Below are 22,579 nucleotides of genomic sequence, written 5' to 3'. Positions count from 1 at the left end.
AGAGATAATGGAAGGTGCAATTTTTATTAAAGAACAGATCTTTGTTTAACTTCTTTATGTTTATGTGATGCTCCAACATGGTAGTCAATGAAGACGGATATCTGGAAGAAAACCTGCTCTTCATGGCCCTATTGCATGATTTTACTAACATTATCAGAATAAATTTACAAATTACTAGTACTAATAATTTCTGTTGCATAATAACCATCAATTTACCAATATTGTTAGTTATTTTTGCTAGAAAAATTTTACAAATTACAAGTTTGCCAGAGAACCACAGGCATGTCACAGGCTCTTGAGTATAACTGCATATATCAGTGCCATGATAATCTCGATGAAATTAGGTGTCAAAACCACATATATTAAAAAATAGTTATTGTTGCATCAAAAGTGTTTACAATGGAGAAATAGAAGAGCAACACAAACTAAAATTGTGCATACTGAACAAAATTAAATGTAAAAAATAAGTGTTATGTGGCCCATTTAATGACACATTAACTAAAGATGACAAAGTTAATGGACGGGAAGAAATAAGCGAATATGGAAAATCAATTGGAACAATACCACAGAACAATTGCATAACTTTGAGATGTTTGCTGGCCAAGTACAAGAAAGCATCAATGGTAAATAATAAGAGTTTTATGGACAATGAGATTTCATAGCAAAAACTCGACAATGCATAGCGAAGGCAATGATATAAAAGGATTGATGACGAAACTGTCCTTGACATTATTGGAAAGGATTCTCCACTCCTAGAGAGACTTGGTGTACCTGAGTTTTATGCAGAATCAGGTTCTACATCCAAAAAAAGACCATGCGAGTTTTTTGCAATCACAAATAAGCCCAAGGATGGACAATCAAGTACCGATAATTTAACACAAAGTTCTATAAGGAATGCTAAATGGAGAGCTCACAAACATAAACAGAGAAATAACTTGTCTACCACAAACAAGAAAAAGAATGAACTTCAACTGGAACTTCTTACAATCCAAATATGCAAAAGCAGATTGGAAGAAAAGTAAATATAAACTTATACTTGTCTTCCTAAAATCAGATTCACTGTAAATATCCTAGATCCAATAAATGATGTAATGATGGATAATATTAATTAGTTAACAGTATTTATTACTTAAAATGAACTTGATGAAATCTCTAGAACATGAGATTATTTTAAGTGACTATGACAAAATAACATGAGATTATTTTAAATCATTATGACAAAATTATTTCACACTATTATATAAATTTAAAAATTAAAGTGTGGTGAGGCACTCCCAGTCCCAGCCGATGGGTATTACTGGTTTGATTAGTCTTACGAAAGTGTCCAGGTAACAAGGTTGTCCACATTTCAGCATATTGAGTATGTTCAGGTTGCATGTGACTATGCTGTTTAGATGCAGCAACTGTCTTCATGTTCAGTCAACAGCATCTGTCTCCTCTACCGTCACAATAAATAATCCCACTCTCACTTCGCCAATCTTTACTTGTCATCGTAGGTTTCCAGGACGTCAGCCAAGTGCTCGTCTCGTGGCTTCTTGCGCTGGCGCTGGTTCTGTTTCTTATGCTTGTGAGGTATCGGCTTCTTGGGTCCATGATCTTGCATGAAGCAGATTCCCTGTTTCTCCAGATATTCCTCTATCTTCAGGTCATCCATGCTCTAAACTGCCACAGAATGCCAGAGTTTCTGGAACTCGTCACCAGGCAGAGCTGCTGTCTTGTTATTGTAGAACACAATCTTCTTGTCAATCGGTCGCGAGATGTATATGATCTCATTCTGCAAAGCCTTCAGGGCAGAGATTGCTGAACTCTTTAAACAGAATTCCTTCAAGACTCTTCAAGTCATGCTGCTTCAACAAACGCAGTTGTTCTAATATTTGACCAATATTTAGAATGTCAAAAATAAAATATTTCCTCCAAAGCCAGTGTTTGAGGGAATGTCCCATAACACTGGCAGCATTCCCACGCTGGATAGCAATAGTGATTCTTTGTCTCAAGAAGTCAGAAGACCTGGAATCTCCATTGAGCGTTTGTAATTTTTTTCTCAATGTCTGAAACAAGAATTTTAGCCTCTGAGCACCAAGGTCCCAACATCTCAACAGCAAAAACAGAGAACAAGTATCTGTCCTGGAGATCCCGATACTTATTCCTTTTGATGCCCACTGCGGATGTTGCAGCAGAACCAGCGACTTTGGAGGTAACAGGCAAATGGGATGGTGCTAAGGTGTCGACACAAGTGGCATCCCACAGCAGAGATTTTCCATGAGACCAGGGTATCAAGGTCAATCCATCTGGTCTTTTTCCATCAGAACGACTGATTCCAATAAATATTAATTTAATAAAAGGTCATTCCATAGTTACAGATGGGACATAAGCTCAAGCGAAATTTAAAACTTTCAATGGTTACATAAGTCAAATTCTGCTCAATGAAATGGTTTATAGTAGGATCTACAAAGATTATGCTAATTATTTCATTCCAGAAACAAGTTTTTTTTTTTTTTTTTTATATTCCCGTCCCATTTCCTATGTCATGACTCAAATTATCGTATCAATACACATCCTTATAGCCAAGTTGTTATTATTTTTATATTATAAACTGATGTTTCTTCATATATAATAAAGACAAGAAATGTTCCAATAAGAGTTTCTCAGTTGTTCCTACAATGAAATTATTTTCAAATACAAAACAACAATATGTTGAGAAAATGGTGGACACGAATACGTGTTTTCTGACATTTTTGTTCTGCTTTTAACTGTTTTGTAAAGTGAGAGAAGGAAAAACTAAGAATCAGTAATAATAATACTTTTAAATGAATACTCTACAGAGTGAACCATAAGTAATGTCATTAATTTCAGGGGGTTATTCTTAGAGATATTTCAAACAAACAAGTTCAATGTAATTTTGCTCGTTTTTGCTTACTTTTTGAGAAAAAAATATTTTATATGAAACATTTCCTAGCATGTTTTTGAGAAGTCATTGATTGACTTCCCAATATGCTCAGTCAATTTAAAAATTATTGAAAGAATTTTAGTTTTGTCCTTTAAGGGAACACCCCATTAAAAATTGCAATTTTTTTCCTAATAATTTTTTTAACCAAATTTTGAGAGATGTTTACTATGTAAAGGACTAATAGAATCCAAATTTTGAATTCCCAAATGTTTCTGGGTTTTGATTTTTTGTATTTTTATTTTTTAGAAATATTTTCAAACAAATGTTTTTAGTGTAAGATCTCAATTTTTAAGCTTCCTTTTTCTTTTCTTTTTTGGTTAAATTAAAAAAACTTAGAGAAACATTTCTATGCATTAATTTTATGAAATATTTCATTTATTCACTTTCAAACATTGTTCTGAAGTTTTGAAAATGTTATTTTTTCTATAATTCACGAAAAAATAAATAAATAAATAAATAAATAAATAAATAAATAAATAATAAATAAAATAAAATACGGTAAATAAAAATATGTTTCTATGCATTTCTTAAAAAATAAATGCATAGAAACATACAGCTGCCTCGTAAATACTTGCAGTAAAATTTTTTTATCTAAACTGATTAATATTTAACATAAAAAGTTGGTATTGCATCAAGAATAATAAACTAATGAAAAAATTGATTTAAAAGTAAAATTAATATTTATGTAACATATACCTATTAAAATTCTATCTAGTAAATTCAAGAAGCCAACTTTAGAGCAAAAAGTTACTAGATTTGTAATCAGAAAATTGTAAAAAAAAAAAAAAAAAAATCTTTGATGAAAAAATAATTGACAGCTCTTTAAATGCCCGTCCCCATACAGCCTTATTTAATTTTTTTTTTTTGGAAAATTTTCACAATTTTCAGTGTAGTCTCCTCTTAAAATGTGTAGAAATTTGATCCAAACAAGTGTAATATTTTAACCTTTTCAGAACGAAAAGTCATATTTGTTCAGATCGAATTTCTGCACCACATTTAAAGGACAATACTAAAATTCTAGCAATCATTTATTATCATAATACTCTGCTCTCTTAAATTGACTAAGCATATTGCGAATTAAATCAATGGCTTTCCCAAAACGTATAATTAAATGTGTCATATAAAACAATTTTTATCTCGAAAAGAAAGCAAAATCGAGAAAAATTGTATTAAAAATTTTTGTTTGAAAAAAAAAAAAATAATAATAATAATAATAATAATAATAATAATAATAATAATAATAATCCCCTGAAATCAATGACATTACTTACTGTTCACCCTGTATATCACAGAGACCATATAATATTTTGAAATATTTGAAGTCGTACTTCACTATATTTTTAAACTGGAATGAATAGAGCTCGGACATGGCCCTTTTACTTATTCCTGTGTATATAAGTTTGGGAACTTAATCGAAAATCCATGTCAATCATTTAAAAGTACCCGTTCAAGTTTTATAGTGCCTACAACTCCTACTTGAGAGATAATAGTCTATTTTAGCAATATCAGCTATTTTGAGAAATTTTGTGTTTTACATATTTCATCTGATACAAGTTTCCCCTCATTATAGAGTTCAACGTTAAAATTGTTTTATTACCATCTACTATTGTTATTACCTCTAGCATTCCATTATTAAGTTAGCATTCTTGTACATGTGTGAACTCGTAACGAAACAGTCTCTCCAATAATGTATAGAGATAAATATTAACATTAGGTTGGCAGCTTTTTTCTCAGTTTTGCACTGTAAAGGCCGCTCCCACTTAGCACAATCGAATCAAACAGAATTTCTCTCCAAAATGTGTTTAAATGAAAGATAGCAGAAAGCAGCGCATTGGATTGAATTGAAGAGAATCGAACAGAATAGAATTCAGGAGCTAGAATATGAAATAGCGAAACCATTGGTTCAAGCACGCATCAATCATGTGGAGGCAGCAGAATTTTTTTCCTCGACATTTATAAATAAAATGAAGCTTGAATTCTGTCTCATTTTTCACATAATATTAAGCTGTAAATTTTATGATTTCATTTCAATATAGGGGTTCCTTATTTTCAAAACTCATTTACAATGTAACAAGGAAATTTAACCTTTTTATTAATTGTGTGTTTCTGTAAAATCTATGATGGGAATCCGAGAGAAAAACTTCTTTGGGCTTCACTACGAAAAAAGTAAGTTTTTAGCATACTGTAGACTTCATAATCATTTTACATGTAAACTAATTAACATTATGCAAAACATTTGAGACATAAATACTAATTTCATGTAGAAATAACCAAAGTCACTTTAGGAAGCATTTGTCATGCTTAGTCTTCATACGGCCTCCAGCATTACAGTAGTATAAATTTAAATGAACAATGACTACAAAGGGTTAAAATCGCGTGAAATAGGTACGCAAAGTAAGAACTTGTAATCTGCTTCACAAGATATGTCGTTATTTTGCTACTAATTATGTTTGTGTACATACATTTACCTATATAAATCAATTCAGGCATTTTATATTATTCTAATACTCTTTATTTTTTTCGCATGTTGGTAACATTTTACGTATAATTTTATTAAAAAAAACTCCAGTGATTGAATAATGTGATTTCACAGAAATTATGCCAGCTCTTATACTCGCAATATTCACAAAACTTAGGAACAAACTTAACTCTTCACAGAATAAGATTTTGAAGGGACAGAACAGCTGAAAACAGAAACGTCTATCAATACAGTAAATCCTGTTTGGTGCAAGATTCAATGCCATACGTAATTCACAAGACACTGAGAGATCCAGAGAGAAAAGGGAGGGGCACACAGACAGGCGTACAAAGACAAAGACAGAAACAGAATACAGGAGAAAAGTGTGACCACAAACAAGCAACTTGCTTCAGTACCAACCAGGTAGTGTCCTGTTCGTGAAGTTATTGTTTATAGTATTTCATTAAAAAATTGCAGCAGGTACAATTATTACGTACTTCCTCTGAAGTACACACATCCAATAAAGCAGGTAGTACTACACAATATTCCTCTCATACAAAGTCAGATCTGCATTTGTCATACAAAACATTTCCATGTACACTATTTATTACATACCGTATCACTCCACCTGTTTTGATTTTGCAGTGTACTGAAGAATACATCACAGTATTTATATTACATTACATTACACTTCCTCCAACTCACAGAATTTACACAATCCTTCCACTGCACAGCCAGTGAAGAAATACCCCGCTTACAATACACACATCAGCATGTACAAGTCAAGGATATATTACTTTGGCATAAGTGAAGTTAAGACACTGAGGTTGCTATAGCCCTCTCTTGTTTAATAAGCAGTCGGTCTATATACACATCATCTTCTCCTGATGTATCAATCAGTTTTAATCCTATGACAGTATCACTAGGATTCAGAAGATCTGGACCAGTTTCCATTATGACAGAAACGAACTCATGTTCCACTACAAGCTCTTGAAACATTAGGCAATCTTCAACAGACCAATCACTATGTTTGGGTTGGATACCTATGACCCAAAGAAATTGGATTCATTTATTGTTAAATATCATTCAGTCGAATTCTTTACAATTACATTTAATACCTACTATAAAGTATTAAAAGTAGTAACAAATAATGATAATGAAAATAATAATAAAAACTAGTGTTGTGGGATTTAATCGATTAATCGATCAATTTCTGTTGTAAGTTTAATCGATCAAAAATATTTAATCGAATAATCAAGTCAGTTAAAATTAATCGTTTGTAGTTGATATTTATTTTGTTAATACAAACTCATACTAAAAATTCCGACAATATTTCTCTCTCGGAAATTGCTTACTTAAAAGCACAATAGTACTGTTATTTTATATCTGTAAAACAGTAGCATAGGGAAAATCTTTGCATAAACACTTCAGAAAGAGATGGAAATATGAGGACAGTGACCTAGTCTACCTCTATTGAAAGTTGAAACACAATGCGAAACCCTTATTAAGTTTTATGATTTTCCAAGAAAACTTCCATCTTGTTGTCAGCTGATCTTCTTGGCATATGAAATACATACTTTTCTGAGATTCATCCCCCTCATCCTTTACAAAATAACCATGTCTACACTGTGTGCAAGTGAAAGAGTAACTACCTTCTTCTCTTTCTAAAATCTGGCAGTTCGATTACAATAGGGGCTGCTGTAGTTTTGCAGTTGCAGTTTCTATACTGAGTTTGTATATGAAGGTTGTGTGTTTAGTTTGATAAAGAAAAGTCAGTTTTCTGTGGTTTGTGAAAAGTGTAAACTCCATTATGTCATATGAGAATTTGAGAGGTAAACTCGGTGAAATGTTTGGATTTAAATTGAACGATCATGGAGAAGTGCTTGACAGAAAAAAAGTTTTTTCGTGTTTAGTGATGTAGGAAACATTGTTACTAAACATAGAGCGGCACTTAATTCGAAGCATGTGAATGCACTCACATATTTAAAATCATGGATGAAGCAGTATTAACTAGGCGAGTCTTCATACTTTTTGTTATTTATGTTTGTCTCAAAAATTTCCGGACAAATTGACACAATAAATTATAAGCCTCATAATAAGTATGTTAGTAAGTAATTAAAATAGTTGTTTTGTAATACGATGATACAATATATACAGATATACAACATTTAATACTTATGCTTATCATCGAACAAAAGTTAAATTTAACAATAATTGTGTATTACAGTACATTAAAACATTTTTTCAACTCAAAACTCGAATTCAAATAGTTAATCAATTAAACATTTTGATCGATCAACAGCACTAATAAAAACACAAGGAAAATATAAAACTGACGAAATAATAATAAATAACGTAAGACGGAAGAACAGTTGGAAGAAGAGCAATTTAGCTTCAGGAAGGGAAAAGGTACGAGATGCAATTGGACTGCTATGAACAATTGGTGAAAGATATCTAGAGAAGAATAAAGAAGTTTATGTAGTATTTGTGGACTTAGAAAACACTTTTGACAGAGTCGATTGGAATAAACTGATGGAGGTCCTAAAGAAAATTGGCGTGGATTGAAAAGAGAGAAGGCTGTTCAGTAATCTTTATATGAAACGAGTCAAAGTCAGAATAAGAGAAGAATATCAGAAGGAAGTGAAATTGGGAAAGGTGTACGTCACCTACATTGTTGAACATCTACTTGGAGGATATAGTAAAGAACTGTTTTCAGAACATGAGAAGAGTGACTGTAGAAGGAAGAAGAATAGAGTGCATAAGATTTGCTGATGACATGGCGTTATTAGCAGAAGAGATGATACTAACAGATATGCTACTGGAGCTAAATGACAGCTGTGAGCAGTATGGGATGAAGATAAATGCAAATAAGACGAAGACCATGGTCATAGGAACAAAAATAAAGAAGGTAAACTTGTGAATTCTAAATGAGGCAGTAGAGCAAGTGGACAGCTTCAAATACTTGGGGTGTACTGAGTTGCTGACAGGAAGTCAAAAGGAGGATAGCAATGGCCAAGGAAGCTTTTAATAGAAAAAGGAGCATCTTCTGCAGATCTGTGGAAAAAGAACTAATGAACAGTGAAGTGCTTTGAATGGAATGTGGCACTGTATGGGGCAGAAACATGGACATTGTGACGAAGTGAAGAGAAGCGAATAGAAACATTTGAAATGTGGATATGGAGAAGACTGAAACATGTGAAATGGACAGACAGAATGAGAAATGAAGCTGTATTGGAAAGAGTGGACAAAGAAGAATGATGCACTGGAAGGAATGGTGAATGGGAGAAGAGTTTGGGACAGAAGAAGATATCAGATGATAGACAACATTAAGATATATGGATCATATGAAGAGACAAAGAGGAAGACAGAAAATAGAAAAGATTGGAGAAAGTTGGGTTGAGTAATTCAAGTTTTTTTTTTTTTTTTTTTTTTTTTTTTTTTTTTTTTTTTTTTTTTTTTTCCCCCCACTCCATTACTTTAAACAGCAGTCAACACCAAGGATCATATCGTCGCCTGAATGTAAGAACTAGGTAACTTGATTTTTAATATTTTGTGACATCGCCTATTTACTTATTTATTGCACTAAGGAATATGTCTCGTTTTCTTTTACCTATTTGTTATATTGGAAAATAGATGTTACTGGTATCGTTCGATCAGTTACCTAGATCCTGGATTACATTTTGTGCGATTTTTGCTATGCTATAAAAGAGGTAACTAAAAAACGCAAATTTCGAGTTACCTAGTTCTTGCATTCAGGCGACGATATAAAAATGATCAAGAGTAAAGTTGCTCCTAGTTTATGCACTCCAGAGATCTGAAGTTAGCCGTTACCATGGAAACTATACGAATTTTGCCAGGCTGTACCGATACTGATACAGCACGAACCGATGAACAGACTTAACAAGTTGTCCAATGCTGCTGGAAAGCATGCCAACAGGTTAAAAGTGTTAACTTCAACATTCTCAGTCAATATGTTAAGTGAATTGAGAGTTGAAATGTCCATATACAACTCAAATTTTAACATCATGTTGTTATATGTTTATCAGTGGAAACGCAGCTTTAGAGATTACTTATTACATGGTGATATGCTGTGAACTATACGCCAGGGCTTCTGAATAAATAATTGTTAATGTACTCACTGTATTCACTTACCTGCGAGCTTTGCTTTGATGGCTTGATAAGGTAGTTCTTTAAACTGATTAGTTAAGGGCTGCAGCTTTTCTACTGGCAGTACAGACACATCTCCATAGTCACAGAAATATACTGACACCATGGTACCATTGATGACATTGGACACACATACCCTGCAATTGCAGCATGATCATAAAGATAACAGAACAATTATTGTTAAGTGTAATTTATACCAAGATTTCACTTACAGAAAGAGTAAAAAGAATAAGGAACATTGCATTTCAAATGCAAATAAGGTATTGTTCTAATTAAACTCTGTGTTCCGAAATATTGTAGAGCATGTACACACCTATACCAATGACCATCATGATGATGAGCAGCATACAATCCACCCTCATGAACACTTTCAGGTGTTGGATGTGGGAAATTATGCAAATTGTAGTGAGATTGCATATCCTCCATCAACTTCTCCAATCTTGTAGCATCTTTGTATGGCTGAACCTAATATCATAACAGCTGAATTAAATGTTGTGAATATAGCAGTACATTTCTAACACAATGAATAAAATGCAGGAAATATATTTTGGTAACAGTGCCATATAGGGACTGATTCGTATTTCAAATGAAACTTTTTTTCAACATGAAGTAGATGCGGTTCGGAATGACAGTGGAGTAACACCTTCCTGTCAATATTCCGTTAAATTTTATTGTCGTACTACAGCAGAGTAGTCAAGAAAAATGGCGTCTAACATGGAAATGCATATAAAGCAGAGGTGTTTCATTGAATTCCTATATGTGGAAAACAATTTCAATAAATGACATCAATACTTATAGTGAGTTTCACGAATAGAGGGGGTTGACCTCAATATCCTTAAGAGGCTATCTGATCATTTTCCTGGAAAAACTGTATGTTATTGTTTCCAATGCAGGTACAGGGAGGGTTGAAATAAAGTCACTGATGTTTCTGTAGTTCCTATTGCATACAGATGCTATAGTCATAACATAACCAGTTTGCTATTTCAAGCAGTTTGATGTGAATCATGGTCTTGTGAAAATGGCAATCGTAAGTGTAAGTTTTATGTTATGTTTATTGTAGTGTCTTATTTAATTGCTAGAAGGGGGAACCATATTCATTCCAAAATAAAGAGCTTACATACCGGGTTCACGAATATTTTCAGAAAGAATATAATGTGAGGTGCGGTAAACCTATGATACCCATGATTAAGTGTATGAAAGAACTATTAAAGCAACTGGAATTAGTGAAAAATAGAATTCTTGGAGAAACAAACTGGCAGATTGAAAGGTCCAACGAAAAAATGGCAGCGGGATTGTTCTGAAAATAATATAGCTAATTTCGACAGTGATACATTAAGAAGGAATATTTTAAGTTTGTGTGGAGAAGGTTACATTCCAAGTTTAAATGACGTATTAAAAAGAGCCAAAGAGAAGTTGTGTTTCTGTGTTTATTTATTTATGGTTTATTTAACGACATTCGCAACTGCAGAGGTTATAATGGCATCGCTGGTGTGCTGGAATTTTGTCCTGCAATTGTTCTTTTACATGTCAGTAAATCTACTGACATAAGCCTGTCGCATTTAAACACACTTAAATGCCATCAACTTGGGCCGGGATCGAACCCGCAACCTCGAGCATACAAGGCCAGCACCCCTGTGTCTAGATCATTTCTCTTGCAGATGAGAAACACTGGGTTCCACTATAAGAAGAGTAACATAGCGCAGAAATAATTGATGGAACGTCAAGACAGTTACATTGCAATCAGTTTCTTTGTGCAAATAAAGATATAAGATCAACTGAACGTCTCTCAATGAAACATGGATAAATGTGAACACGACAAAAGATAAATTATGGTCAATGAGTGATGACGACCCAGTTCTGCATGCACTGATTGGTAAAGGTTCCAGAATTATAGTACTTCATGCCAGCAGTGAACAGGGGTTTGTAAAAAAAAATTGCGTTCATCTAAGGTTTATTACGAAGAAATGGAGAGCAACCGTTCAAAAAATGATTTCAGGAGCAGCTTTTACCTAATATTCCATCTAATTCTATTATTGTTATGGATAACATAATATATGATACATACACGAGTGTTCTACCAGGATTATATAGTTCGTTTTGAAACATTCGGTAGTTCTCTTGCCTTCCTGGAAAACTGACCTGCTACTGATTTAAAAACCTGGCGAGATAACCCTCTCTGTTTGTGAAACACACTATAGTGAACATTTACAGAGACCAAACAGTGATGTCATCTTTCAGCAACAGCAATTTGAGAGACAAGCCACATTCAAGGTGGCCATGCACAGCTGTCAGCACAAAATGAAGATCTGTTCAATCAGTTTATCTGAGCAAATCGGAAGATCACGACCAGGTAAAAGTGTTGGAAGTGCCGTTGGCAATGTTGGAATATCACAAAGTTTGTGCCAAGTGGGTCCCATGGGTACTCACACAGAAACTGGGAGATTACCTAATGCAAGACTCTCAGGAACTGCTGGACTGAAAGTGATCATCACTGGTGACGAGATGTGGGGTTACCACTATGACCCGAGTCAAGATGACAGTCCATGGAGTGACAACATGCAAATTCCCAATCGAAAAAGACATTTAGGTGCAATCATAGGTATATAAAGTAATGTGCACTGTCTTTTTTTTTTTAGACAAGGCATAGTCTCCTAGATTACCTGGAACCTGGATAAACCATGAACACCGACGACTACATCACGACATTGACTAAGGTGAAAACCTGAATTTCCAGAGTCAGGCTAGAGAAGAAGACAATTTTTGCTTGCAACATGATTATACCAGGCCCCATACAAGTTTGAAGACCATAGAGCACATTGCAAATTTTGGCTGCACTGTCCTATAACATGCACCACAGTCCAGATTTGGAACCTCCTGACTTACATCTGTTCAGATCAATGAAAGATGGACTATGCACGCAACATTTTTCTAATGACACAGTTACTCCAGATGTGAAAAAAATGGGTCAATTCTGCTGGTGCAGATTTTTACGAGCACAGTATACAGGCTCTTGTTCACTGCTGGAGAAAATTTATAATCAATGTGGGAAAAAAAGTTTCGTAGATGACAACCTGCTCTACTGTACAGTGTTACTGTGCTTATCTCTTGTAGTTTTCGTGGAAACAAATAGGAGACTTTACTTTTGGAAGACATAACTTTGGTAATCAGAAATAGGGGCAGTTCGTTTTTAAAGGCTTAATGGGGGCTAAGCCCCACCACTTATTTTAAGTAGTCCCTATGAATTATTCTCTTTACATCGTCTTTAGAACCCTGTCTAGGTATAGAGAGTTTGAAGAAAACCAACCCCCTGGCCAGCTTACTGCAAAGGCTAAGATTTGTATAGTCGTGTTGCTCTTATTTCCAGCGTGACTCCTCCTCTTTGCTTATGCCTTAGGCTGGTATTCATAGTCGACACTTTCGAGTAAAGTGTCCTTTGGAAGACGCAAAGTATCACTTTTCCGTTGCACAGTCGACACTTCGGTGCAAAGGAACACTTTGGATGAAAGTGTAGTTCCGACCACACTTTGAGCCGAAAGTGACACTTTGTAGAAAAATGGCGGACGTCTTGGAAGTTGTCGATTATTAGAACGTGCGGAAGAGATGGCACAATGTACAAAAGCGCTACATTAGAGATAGGCTTAAAGACAATCCCGTGGAATTTTATAATGATATAGAATTTAAAAAACCAGTTCCAATCTGATAAAGAAAATTATTGAGATTGCTAATCTTTTTGATGACTGGTTGACAAAAACGAATAATAGAGGTTTGCCAGTGCCTCCAATAATGCAGTTATTGACTGCATTAAAATTCTATGCTACAGATATGTACCATACATTAATATATATAATATTATAGTTCAGATATTTCTGTAGTAACATTCGTATATTTATAACCTCAATTCGATGAAGTGATATGTAGGTAGATATGCCTATATAACCTATTTTTTATTACTGGAACGAATTTTTTAACTTAAAAAATATTAAACTAACTTCAATCTAATGTAGGCATAACTATCTTAAATTGGCATTGAGAGACCTCACGTGCCTGCCTTCTAAGCAGATTCCATAATTATATTGGGTTTAAAATGATTTTGATTTTTGTTGACTACCTGTATTTTAAGATAAGATTTAGCTTGATGTTGATATAATCATTACTGTTTTGATACCGGTAATATATATTTTCACGCCGGTAAGCAATACATCTACTGTCTCTAGTTCATGTGCAGTCATAACCTCACCATGAAAAGAGATCTCATACTATTAGGCCTAGGCCTATTTTGTTATGCATTGTAGAAACATTTGGCATTCAAAATATTCCTGAAGAGCAGGCAATAATGGAAACGAGAGAGAGAAAATAGTAGTAGTAATAATAATAATAATAATAATAATAATAATAATAATAATAATAATAATAATAATAGCAGTAGTAATGTGTTTATTTCATTCTTTTTTTACTTCTATTCACTATTCACGAAAAAGACAAAAATGAAAATAAAGGAAATAACACGATATATCAACGAAGGAGAAATGTACAGTATAAAACCTAACTTAATGACATAAATTTAATTATATATATATATATATATATATATATATATATGCACAAAACTTAACCTACTCAATCCAACTTAACCTAACTATATAAACTAATAGAAGATATGTACAAAATCTAACCGAACTATATAAATCAGTGGAACGGATACATACAAAATTAAACTTAGCGACATATACCAATGAAAAAGATATGTACAGAACCTAATCTAACTATATAAATTAATGGATCAGCTATGTACTGTACAAAACCTAACCTAATTTCACCAGCAGTATCACTAACTATTTAATAAAATGTTATGTATCTGAACTGACTGAAATAATCTAAACTATCGTCAACAAAAACTAGAAACTGAAATAAAACAACTTTAAATACATATTTTCTTTCTCGCACGATCAATTAGGCTCCCAATTCAAATCACAAGCATTATAATTTGTAGGTTATACGTCATTAATTTGTTCACTTGTTTTGAAAGGCATTGTGGGACTTCTATTACCAACCAAATTGTAACTCTACACTTTGCTGGCGTAAAGTGATACTTTGTAAAGTGCACTTCTTCAATCGTCTATGAATACCACTAATATGAAAGAACCACTTTCGTCAAAAGTGTCACTTTGCAAAGTGGTGATATAAAGTAACGACTATGAATACCAGCCTTAGAAAGTGAAGGCTCTATAAAGTCTAGGTAGGTATTATCGTCCGCCATTTTTGTTCTTTCGTTGCCAAGCTACCAGACAAGGAATCTATTTCTCATAGGAGCTACGACATGGCAATGTTTAACAGTGCAGGAAATAGCGTCCTCGTGTGCTTTCTTTTAACGACAACGAAACAACCAAAATGGCGGGCGATTATATTATTTATCGAGCCTTAGATAGAGCATAACATCATCAGCAGTGAATGACAAGATTCACATGTTTAAATGTAGCCGACATGCAATATGATTGGCTGCCGGAAATAAGAGTTACTAGTTGCTCTAATTTTCCACAGAATCAATTACAGTTACAAGATTGGTTGAAAAGACAGTATTGTAGAATATGAAACGAATGGAAGAAGCTTAGAATCTCATTATTTGACAACACAGACGCACTGCAAGTAACACATACAATTTTACCTTCCACCTCCGTGTAAAAATAACTCTGCTATCTTTCTTGGAATTTTTTCCCTTCATCATCAATCTTTCTTTTTCAGGATTGTTTGGAAAGCGACATCATGCCAGAATAACGTAAATATGACTAAATATAACTCAAAATGTAATGAGTTGATTAAATTGTTAGTTAATAATAATAATAATAATAATAATGATTTATTTAACCTGGCAGAGTTAAGGCCATACGGCCTTCTCTAACACTCAACCAGGAGTCTAACACTCTTATTAACTATCTTTATAAGTTATAATCTGATATAAAAGCTGCAATAGAAATGTCTCTTAATATGCGAAACAATTACTTATACAGTATAAGGTAATAGAACAGCATATAACTCGCTAGAATTTTCTAGATTGAGAAACTAAATGCAGTTAACATGCCGGGAAACAGATGTCTCATCCATTACTTTGAAAATAAAGAACAACCAAGGGTTGACAACAAAAAGATGAAGCACCAGACCGTAATACCTAAAGTAATGATGAGTCCATGCATAAATAATAGCAATGCTGCAATGGTTAGGAATGACAAGCACTTACAGTAATTTCCACAACCAATGAATGAGAAAATTCTGTTGCAATAAAGTAAGGGAAATAATATAACTGAAGTAGTATCCCTTTAAATATATATAACTACAAATCAGTTGACAGAAGAAAGAGAGGAAGATCAAGAGATCAATATTGATTCTACAAATTTTTTTCAAGAATCCCAATTTTGTTCTGAAATGCAGAAGAAATGTAGGAGTCACAACAAAGAACCGACTTCTGACAGTTTTGCAAAGTCTGTTCTTTAACTCCTTTCTACCTGCTAACTACAGAGACCAGCCTATACAAACTGAATTTGTCACTTCCCTTTTTGGTGTCAACATTTCCACTTTTTCAATAATGATCTGCCTGCCTTCTGTCTGAGGGAATGTTGTGCTGTGCTCTGGCCATATACCTTCCACATGGTTCCCTTGAAATGTTGGGAGTTACTCTTTCCTTGCAACAGTAATTATTTTATCAGTCAAAACTACCACTTCTTTGCAAATTACTGACAGAAAGAAATAATCCGAGGCACGACAGTCCATGACGGACCATGATTGACCAACCAGCTGCTGGCCTCACAACCACATGCTGAAGCAGAGGTGGACATCATCCAACCAGAATGGAGGTATCATGTGGTTAGCACGATGATTCCCCCAGCTGTTATAGCTGGATTTCACTACCTATCGTAGCTCCCCAAGTGCATCACGATACTGGGTCAGCACCGGTCCCATACACTGGCCGAAATTTCATGAGAAAATTTCTTCCCCCATGACAACTCGAACAAACGCGCATTCCATAACATGAGTTCTAGGCAGGATGTCTTAGGCCAGCGTTTCTCAAACTATGGTCCGCGGACCACCTGTGGTCCTCGAGGTCTGCCCTTGTGGTCCTTCAAAAAAGTCAGAAGAAAAAATAAAATTCAAACGAATTGTGTATGACTCTAGAGCTGAAAATATCAGAGTTTGGAAATGACACATGTCAATCATATTTCAGTTTTTCTCCCATTACTGATATTTTATGAAATTTATTACCCTATCAGTCTACTCACTTCCCAATCTACTCTCAACAACAAAAGAAGGGATTTAAAGCACTACGAACGTGGCGTTTCCCTGCACATCTGGCGCCAAATTCATAACAGAGGACCGTATTTATGTATTTATGACTTTCTTAATAGTTTTGCCGGCACCCAGTCTGCACATTGAAACAGTCATATAATGTATGTCGTACACTAATAATACAACTCTGAGGTCACAATTTGAAACTTATTTTCCAATCAAATATGACGAATTTTCATGGGTTCATGATCACTTTCATTGCGATATTGAAACTAACAAACTTCCATTGAGTGAAAGAAAACAGTTAATTGAACTCTCGAATGAGACAGAAATTAAAATGAAATTCCAAGCGGAAGATATGGTTAATTTCTGCACCTCATCACAAGTGAAAAGAGAATATAGTGAACTGTACAATGGAGCTTTGGAGATTATAATGCAGTTTGCTTCTACGTATCTGTGAGAAAGGGTTTTCATCACTAACTCTAATAAAAACAAAGTAGGCTACCGAAATCGACTCGATGTATGTGACGATCTCCGACTTAAGCTTGCCAGCATACGTCCAAATATAGAACAACTGTGCAAGAATTGGCATGTTCATCCATCTCATTAAGTGTAACAACGTTTATTATTTTTATTTAATAAGTTAAAATGATTATCCAAACTCTAAAAGCCTTGAATTATTAAAGAAACAAAAATGAATTTTCTTCTATTAACATTACCTTAATTAGTTAATACTAATATAAAATTAATTTAATTTAATTGATTTTAATTAATTAATTCTATTTTAAAATATAAGTATACTGGTATTAAAATATGCTACAAAAATTATACATTTTGCTTTCGAAGGGAATAAGAGTAAGGTGGTCTGCGGAACTGTTCTGACTTAAAAAAGTGGTCCCCACTTCAAAAAAGTTTGAGAAACGCTGCCTTAGGCTATGACGCCATGGGGTGGGACGACAGAAAGAAATACATTCTGGATATGTTACCATCATATTACAAAGTTAGACATATGATGGAATTATTATGTTTAGTCTGTAACTTCAAGTTTCTTACTGCAGTAAACCCCAACTGGAAAGTTTTCTGTTCTCTCAATCATTAGAATGATACCTCGTCTGTCTTAGGCAAGTACCTCAGTAGAGTACAATCAGTTGGACCATTTGAATAAAGATTTTAAAGTAGATGTTAATCTTCTGTCATTCCTATAGTCCTGTTAAAGTAGTTTAATTTTAAGGAAATCTCGTTTTAAAATTCCAAGATTTCAGTGTTGCCAATTAGGTGCTGTTATCTTAAAATTATATATACTGTATAGGCTCTATATGCAAATATTCCGCGCATTTTTTTTCTGGAATTTAGCAAAGAAAAACTGAGGTGCGCATATTATTTGAAACACACACAATAGCCAATTTATTTTATTTATTAATTTTTTTTCTCTCCTAAAATCAGGGTGGCATGGAGTATTCACATATATACGGTACGTAAGTTTTATAATCTTGACTTGAGATATGAAACATGAAGAGTGGTATATGCAGCATTTTCAGCATCAATTTTCAGTTGAATCATAATCAGCCTACCAATTTCCATGCATTCATGAGCTGACAAAATGGTGAAACGAAATGTGCCACAGAAAAAAAACTGAAATTATGAAAACATTACTTCAAAATACATTGTTAACATTTCGTGAACAAAGCAAGTATTGCTGGAATTCATTAAAAAAAACTTGAATTATGTTTTGTTTCGCATTATTATACGAATTCGAGTTATTTCAAAATTCACAAGTGCGTTTTTTGGTGTTAAGGGAAAAGTATACAAGGAAATGATGCAAAAAAAATTGGTAAAATGAGAATCGTGTCTTGCTAATTTCATAAGGATTCATATATTTATAAAAAATGAAATGTTCTCAAATAGTAACATTACACATGAGACTACTTAAGTAATTTAATCCATTACAATTAAAATGGACACCAAATTATAAAACTTTAAAAAAAATTTATACGGTTTTTTACCGTGAAGTTTCCTGGATTTGCTGCCATAGTTACATGGACATCAAAGTAGTCCCCAATATCTGGAATCTGAGGTGGACTGAGCCCTCTTGATGATGAATCAACTGAAAAAAACACACACAAAGAAAAAAAATGAAATACTTTATTTTCATAAAGCAAGATTTGTTGTTACACTTTCATATTTAGAGTAAGAAAGTTGTTTCATCAGTTACTAACCATTCCAGATATGGTCGACAAAGATCTATCTAGACTATGCTGGTGTCGGCTTAATCTGTTAATTATTAACAATGCTGTATTAACTACTACTGTATACTCCTTTTCATACGACTTAGTTCATGGAGGTAGCACCTTTTTAACACACGAGTCATTTGCACTTAATGTTAAGACTCAGTCGCTGTTAGTTATGGTTAGTTAAATGTTACATGCACTCAGACAAAATATTATAGCCATGAAGAAGATGAGACATATAAACCAAGTCGCATAAAACGAATTATATGCTATTTAACGTCAATGGAATTGGTAATAGTAACATGGTATTTGGCAAGATGAGGTCAAGGATTCGCCACAGGATTACCTAACATTCGCCTTACACAGCTGGGAAAAAATCTCGGAAAAAAAAATGCAACCAGTACAGTTCGTTCAATTTCCTCGAGTGCAGTTCCACAGAAAAGTTGTTAGTAACCAATCACAATCCTTATTTAGAAAAACCGACAACTTCATAAGATGAAGTGGAATGTGGAAGGAGAGTTGCCATATTTATGATTAAACTGAAGTAGAGTCATTGAAAAGTCGAAGATCACTAGAAATGTGGCAACTGTGCAGCATGTGAATGGAAGGAAAGGGGCGGGGGGGGGTTAGTTAGTTAGTTAGTGGGGTTTAAAAAGGGCACGTCAGCTACTATGGCTATTTGGGCCCTTATCTAAAATCCTTCTCTAAACAGAAACACAATACAATAATCAGAATGCTTAAAAGAGCTAAAAAGCGTTGTCATGGTTAAAACGAGGTTCACCAATGCAGTTTCAAGGTGATGCATAAAAATCATAAAAGTGAGCAGTTCTCAGACCTTAGCTAGTATTTAAAAAGAAACAATAAAATAATAAAACAAATGCCACTAAAAATAAATTACTTGGCGCATTTATAAAAATTCTCGGATGTAAAAGGTCCGAATTTCAAGTTTGTTACAAACATATACTAAACAAAAGTAACCTCCGGATGTAAAGGTTCGGAGGATAAGTAAAACAGGTAATTAAAAAACTAAATCATCCTGTCAAGTCCTTATTCGATAAAAATCTCAGAACTGCATTTGTACACTTAAAATCATTTCCAAGAGCGTCACATTGAGTCGGCCGAATTCCATATTGCTGACGGACACGGTCATATTTCCTACAACGCAATAAAAAATGTTCCGTAAGTGGAACATGGCATATATCACACTCCGGCTGAGGCTCGCCACGTAGGAGATGGCCATGTGTGTCAGATGACAGTGGCCAATCCTCAACTGGGTGAGTAAAACTTCGTGTCGTGACACTCTTGTCGACGAATCCCAAACTCGAACAGTATTCTTTATTCTTCGTAATTTATTTCCCTCTTGTGCACACCATTGTCCTTCCCAATGCCACCATATTGTATGTTTCAGGTAATTTTGAATATCCTGCCACCTCTCATGCCATCACACCAATACACCTCAGACCCATTCATTGCACCGTCTCTTGCTGCAGCATCTGCGGGGGGGGGGGGGGGGGGTCGGAGTTATTTTGGTAGGAAGTCATAAATCTGGTAAATGGGCATTCAAAGAACCTAACTGTACATGAGGAAATTGTATGAAGTATACAGCCCAAGTGGAGCCAGAAGCCACCTTGAGCACAGCTTTGGGTTAGCAAGCAAACATGCTTATCGCCCGACGTACAATAGTTGCTATCACAGTGTTAAAATTACATATTTCTGAGAGAGGAGTTCATTGCTCCTGATGATAGGACAGTAGGTAAGGATGATTAATTACCGAAGTTTAATTCTGAGCAGACGAGAAACGGCTTATCATTTTTCCAACAATTTTTACATTCAAGAATGGGCTTCTTTAACATTGTTCAAGTCTAAAACATGGCCTTTCAGCTTTTTCTCCCTTCTGAAGGAAACTATAATGAAAACTTTTAGGATCATTAACAATTCATCATCCTTGGCGAGATTTCAACATGCTAACTTCCGAGTCTAATGCCAAGCATGGTAAACACAGATCAGTATTAAAATAATTTTTAGTAGTGATTTGCCTTCACATTCCTTATGATGTGGATTTAGAAGACGTGCTGAAAGCCCCATCCATTATGTTTCCTCCTCTGTCCTGTCAGAGACTTCTGCTATCAAACAAGATACTGCCTTGCAGACACATCTACATTGAGTTTCAATAGAGACATGTCTGCAGAGGAAGAGAACTTGGTAAGATACGAAACAATTGACTAGTACCATTACAAACAGCCGTGGATGTTGATAATATCTTCCATAAATCACCAATAAGCAGTGCTGTAGTTGGAAACAAATTTTAGGGGGTACTGTTGAAATCTCCTTGATCGAACTAGACTCTGTATGAACTCATATTGCACTCTTCGGACTCTTTTCCAAAGTTACTTCTTCGTCATGCATCTGCCTCTGCAGACTTCCTTCGAGATAGCAGCCACAATTGCATACAAGGCAAGAAATTAAATGATGGCACTGGTGGCCCAACACTTTTTAGAAACGAAAGCCTAGGAAATCCTTTAAATCCTTTACTAGAAGAGTATTTCTTTTCTTAATACAGTAATGCTCATTCATATTCTTTAATTGAAATGTGAATAGAACCTATAATGTGTAACTGGACTCAAGATTCATGAATGCACGAAAAGTAACAATATTTCTATCCTCTAGCAATATGCTAGCATTACGCCTGAGCGAGTTTTAAAATTAGCGAATCACTGTAGCAGGATTCTTGGGATGCCACATCATAAAATTAGTGTTATGCGAAGGCATCTACGCAAGTTTTGAAATTAGTGAGTCAGTATAGAAGATTTCTTGAGACACATGCCATAAAGTTAGTGTTAATTACTTATAGAAATACCACAGTGTTATGCAAGCTTGAAAATGACAAATCACAACTCCTCTTGAAGTGCCAGACCATGGTTTTCGATAAAACGAATGGACTAGCATTTAAGGAAAGGATATGAGATGTCAGCTGCTACTTTCATGCTAGATATCAAAATATCTTTCAAATAGCTAATATCTTCCATTTCAAAATATATAAAGTTTATTTAAACACAATATAACCATGGCTAGCCACGACAATATCTTTGAAAAATATTGGAGTGCAAGAGGTCAAATGACTTTATTGTCAAATGCCTGGCATTAGAAAACAACAAATTATATTTCCGAGTATATTTTTTTTCCGGCACAGTAACAGTGAGTTTTTATTTTAGACGGTACAGTATACCGGACCGTACCGGTCCAACTACAGCACTGCCAATGATCTCAAACAAGTTTGTCAACACTGACAAGGGATGTTATTTGAAGAATATGATATTGAATAAGCCCACCAAACAAATATGCCTGGTAAACCTGATGGCATTAATGGAGTTAAAAAAATTCGCCACTTTTCATTTGTCGCTGTTTTAGATACATATTCATTGTATTATCTCTCTGTGTTAAAATTGAACAAATCCTAAAATAGGCCACTCCGAATAATACGTGGTCTTATTTAATACACAATTA

At 34.3% G+C, this 22,579-nt stretch overlaps 1 protein-coding gene across 3 annotated transcripts in view; it reads right to left on the bottom strand.

Moving 5' to 3' along the window:
- Positions 1–4,824: 4,824 nt before the first annotated feature.
- The window catches only part of tapas, a 116,983-nt gene continuing 99,228 nt past the window's right edge, over positions 4,825–22,579 (bottom strand). For all 3 annotated transcript variants that reach the window (XM_069830910.1, XM_069830912.1, XM_069830911.1), the window contains 4 exons: positions 18,851–18,951; positions 9,886–10,037; positions 9,558–9,709; positions 4,825–6,448 (listed from right to left, as the gene is read on the bottom strand). In XM_069830910.1, coding sequence (XP_069687011.1) covers positions 6,219–6,448; positions 9,558–9,709; positions 9,886–10,037; positions 18,851–18,951 — 635 coding nt within the window. In that variant the 3' untranslated portion in view covers positions 4,825–6,218. The remainder of the gene's footprint in view (positions 6,449–9,557; positions 9,710–9,885; positions 10,038–18,850; positions 18,952–22,579) is intronic.

The sequence above is a fragment of the Periplaneta americana genome, chromosome 7 (assembly GCF_040183065.1).
Source record: "Periplaneta americana isolate PAMFEO1 chromosome 7, P.americana_PAMFEO1_priV1, whole genome shotgun sequence".
NCBI classification, from domain to species: Eukaryota; Metazoa; Arthropoda; class Insecta; order Blattodea; family Blattidae; genus Periplaneta; species Periplaneta americana.
The sequence above is the reverse complement of the archived record's forward strand: the minus strand, read 5'-3'. Positions and strand labels throughout refer to the sequence as shown.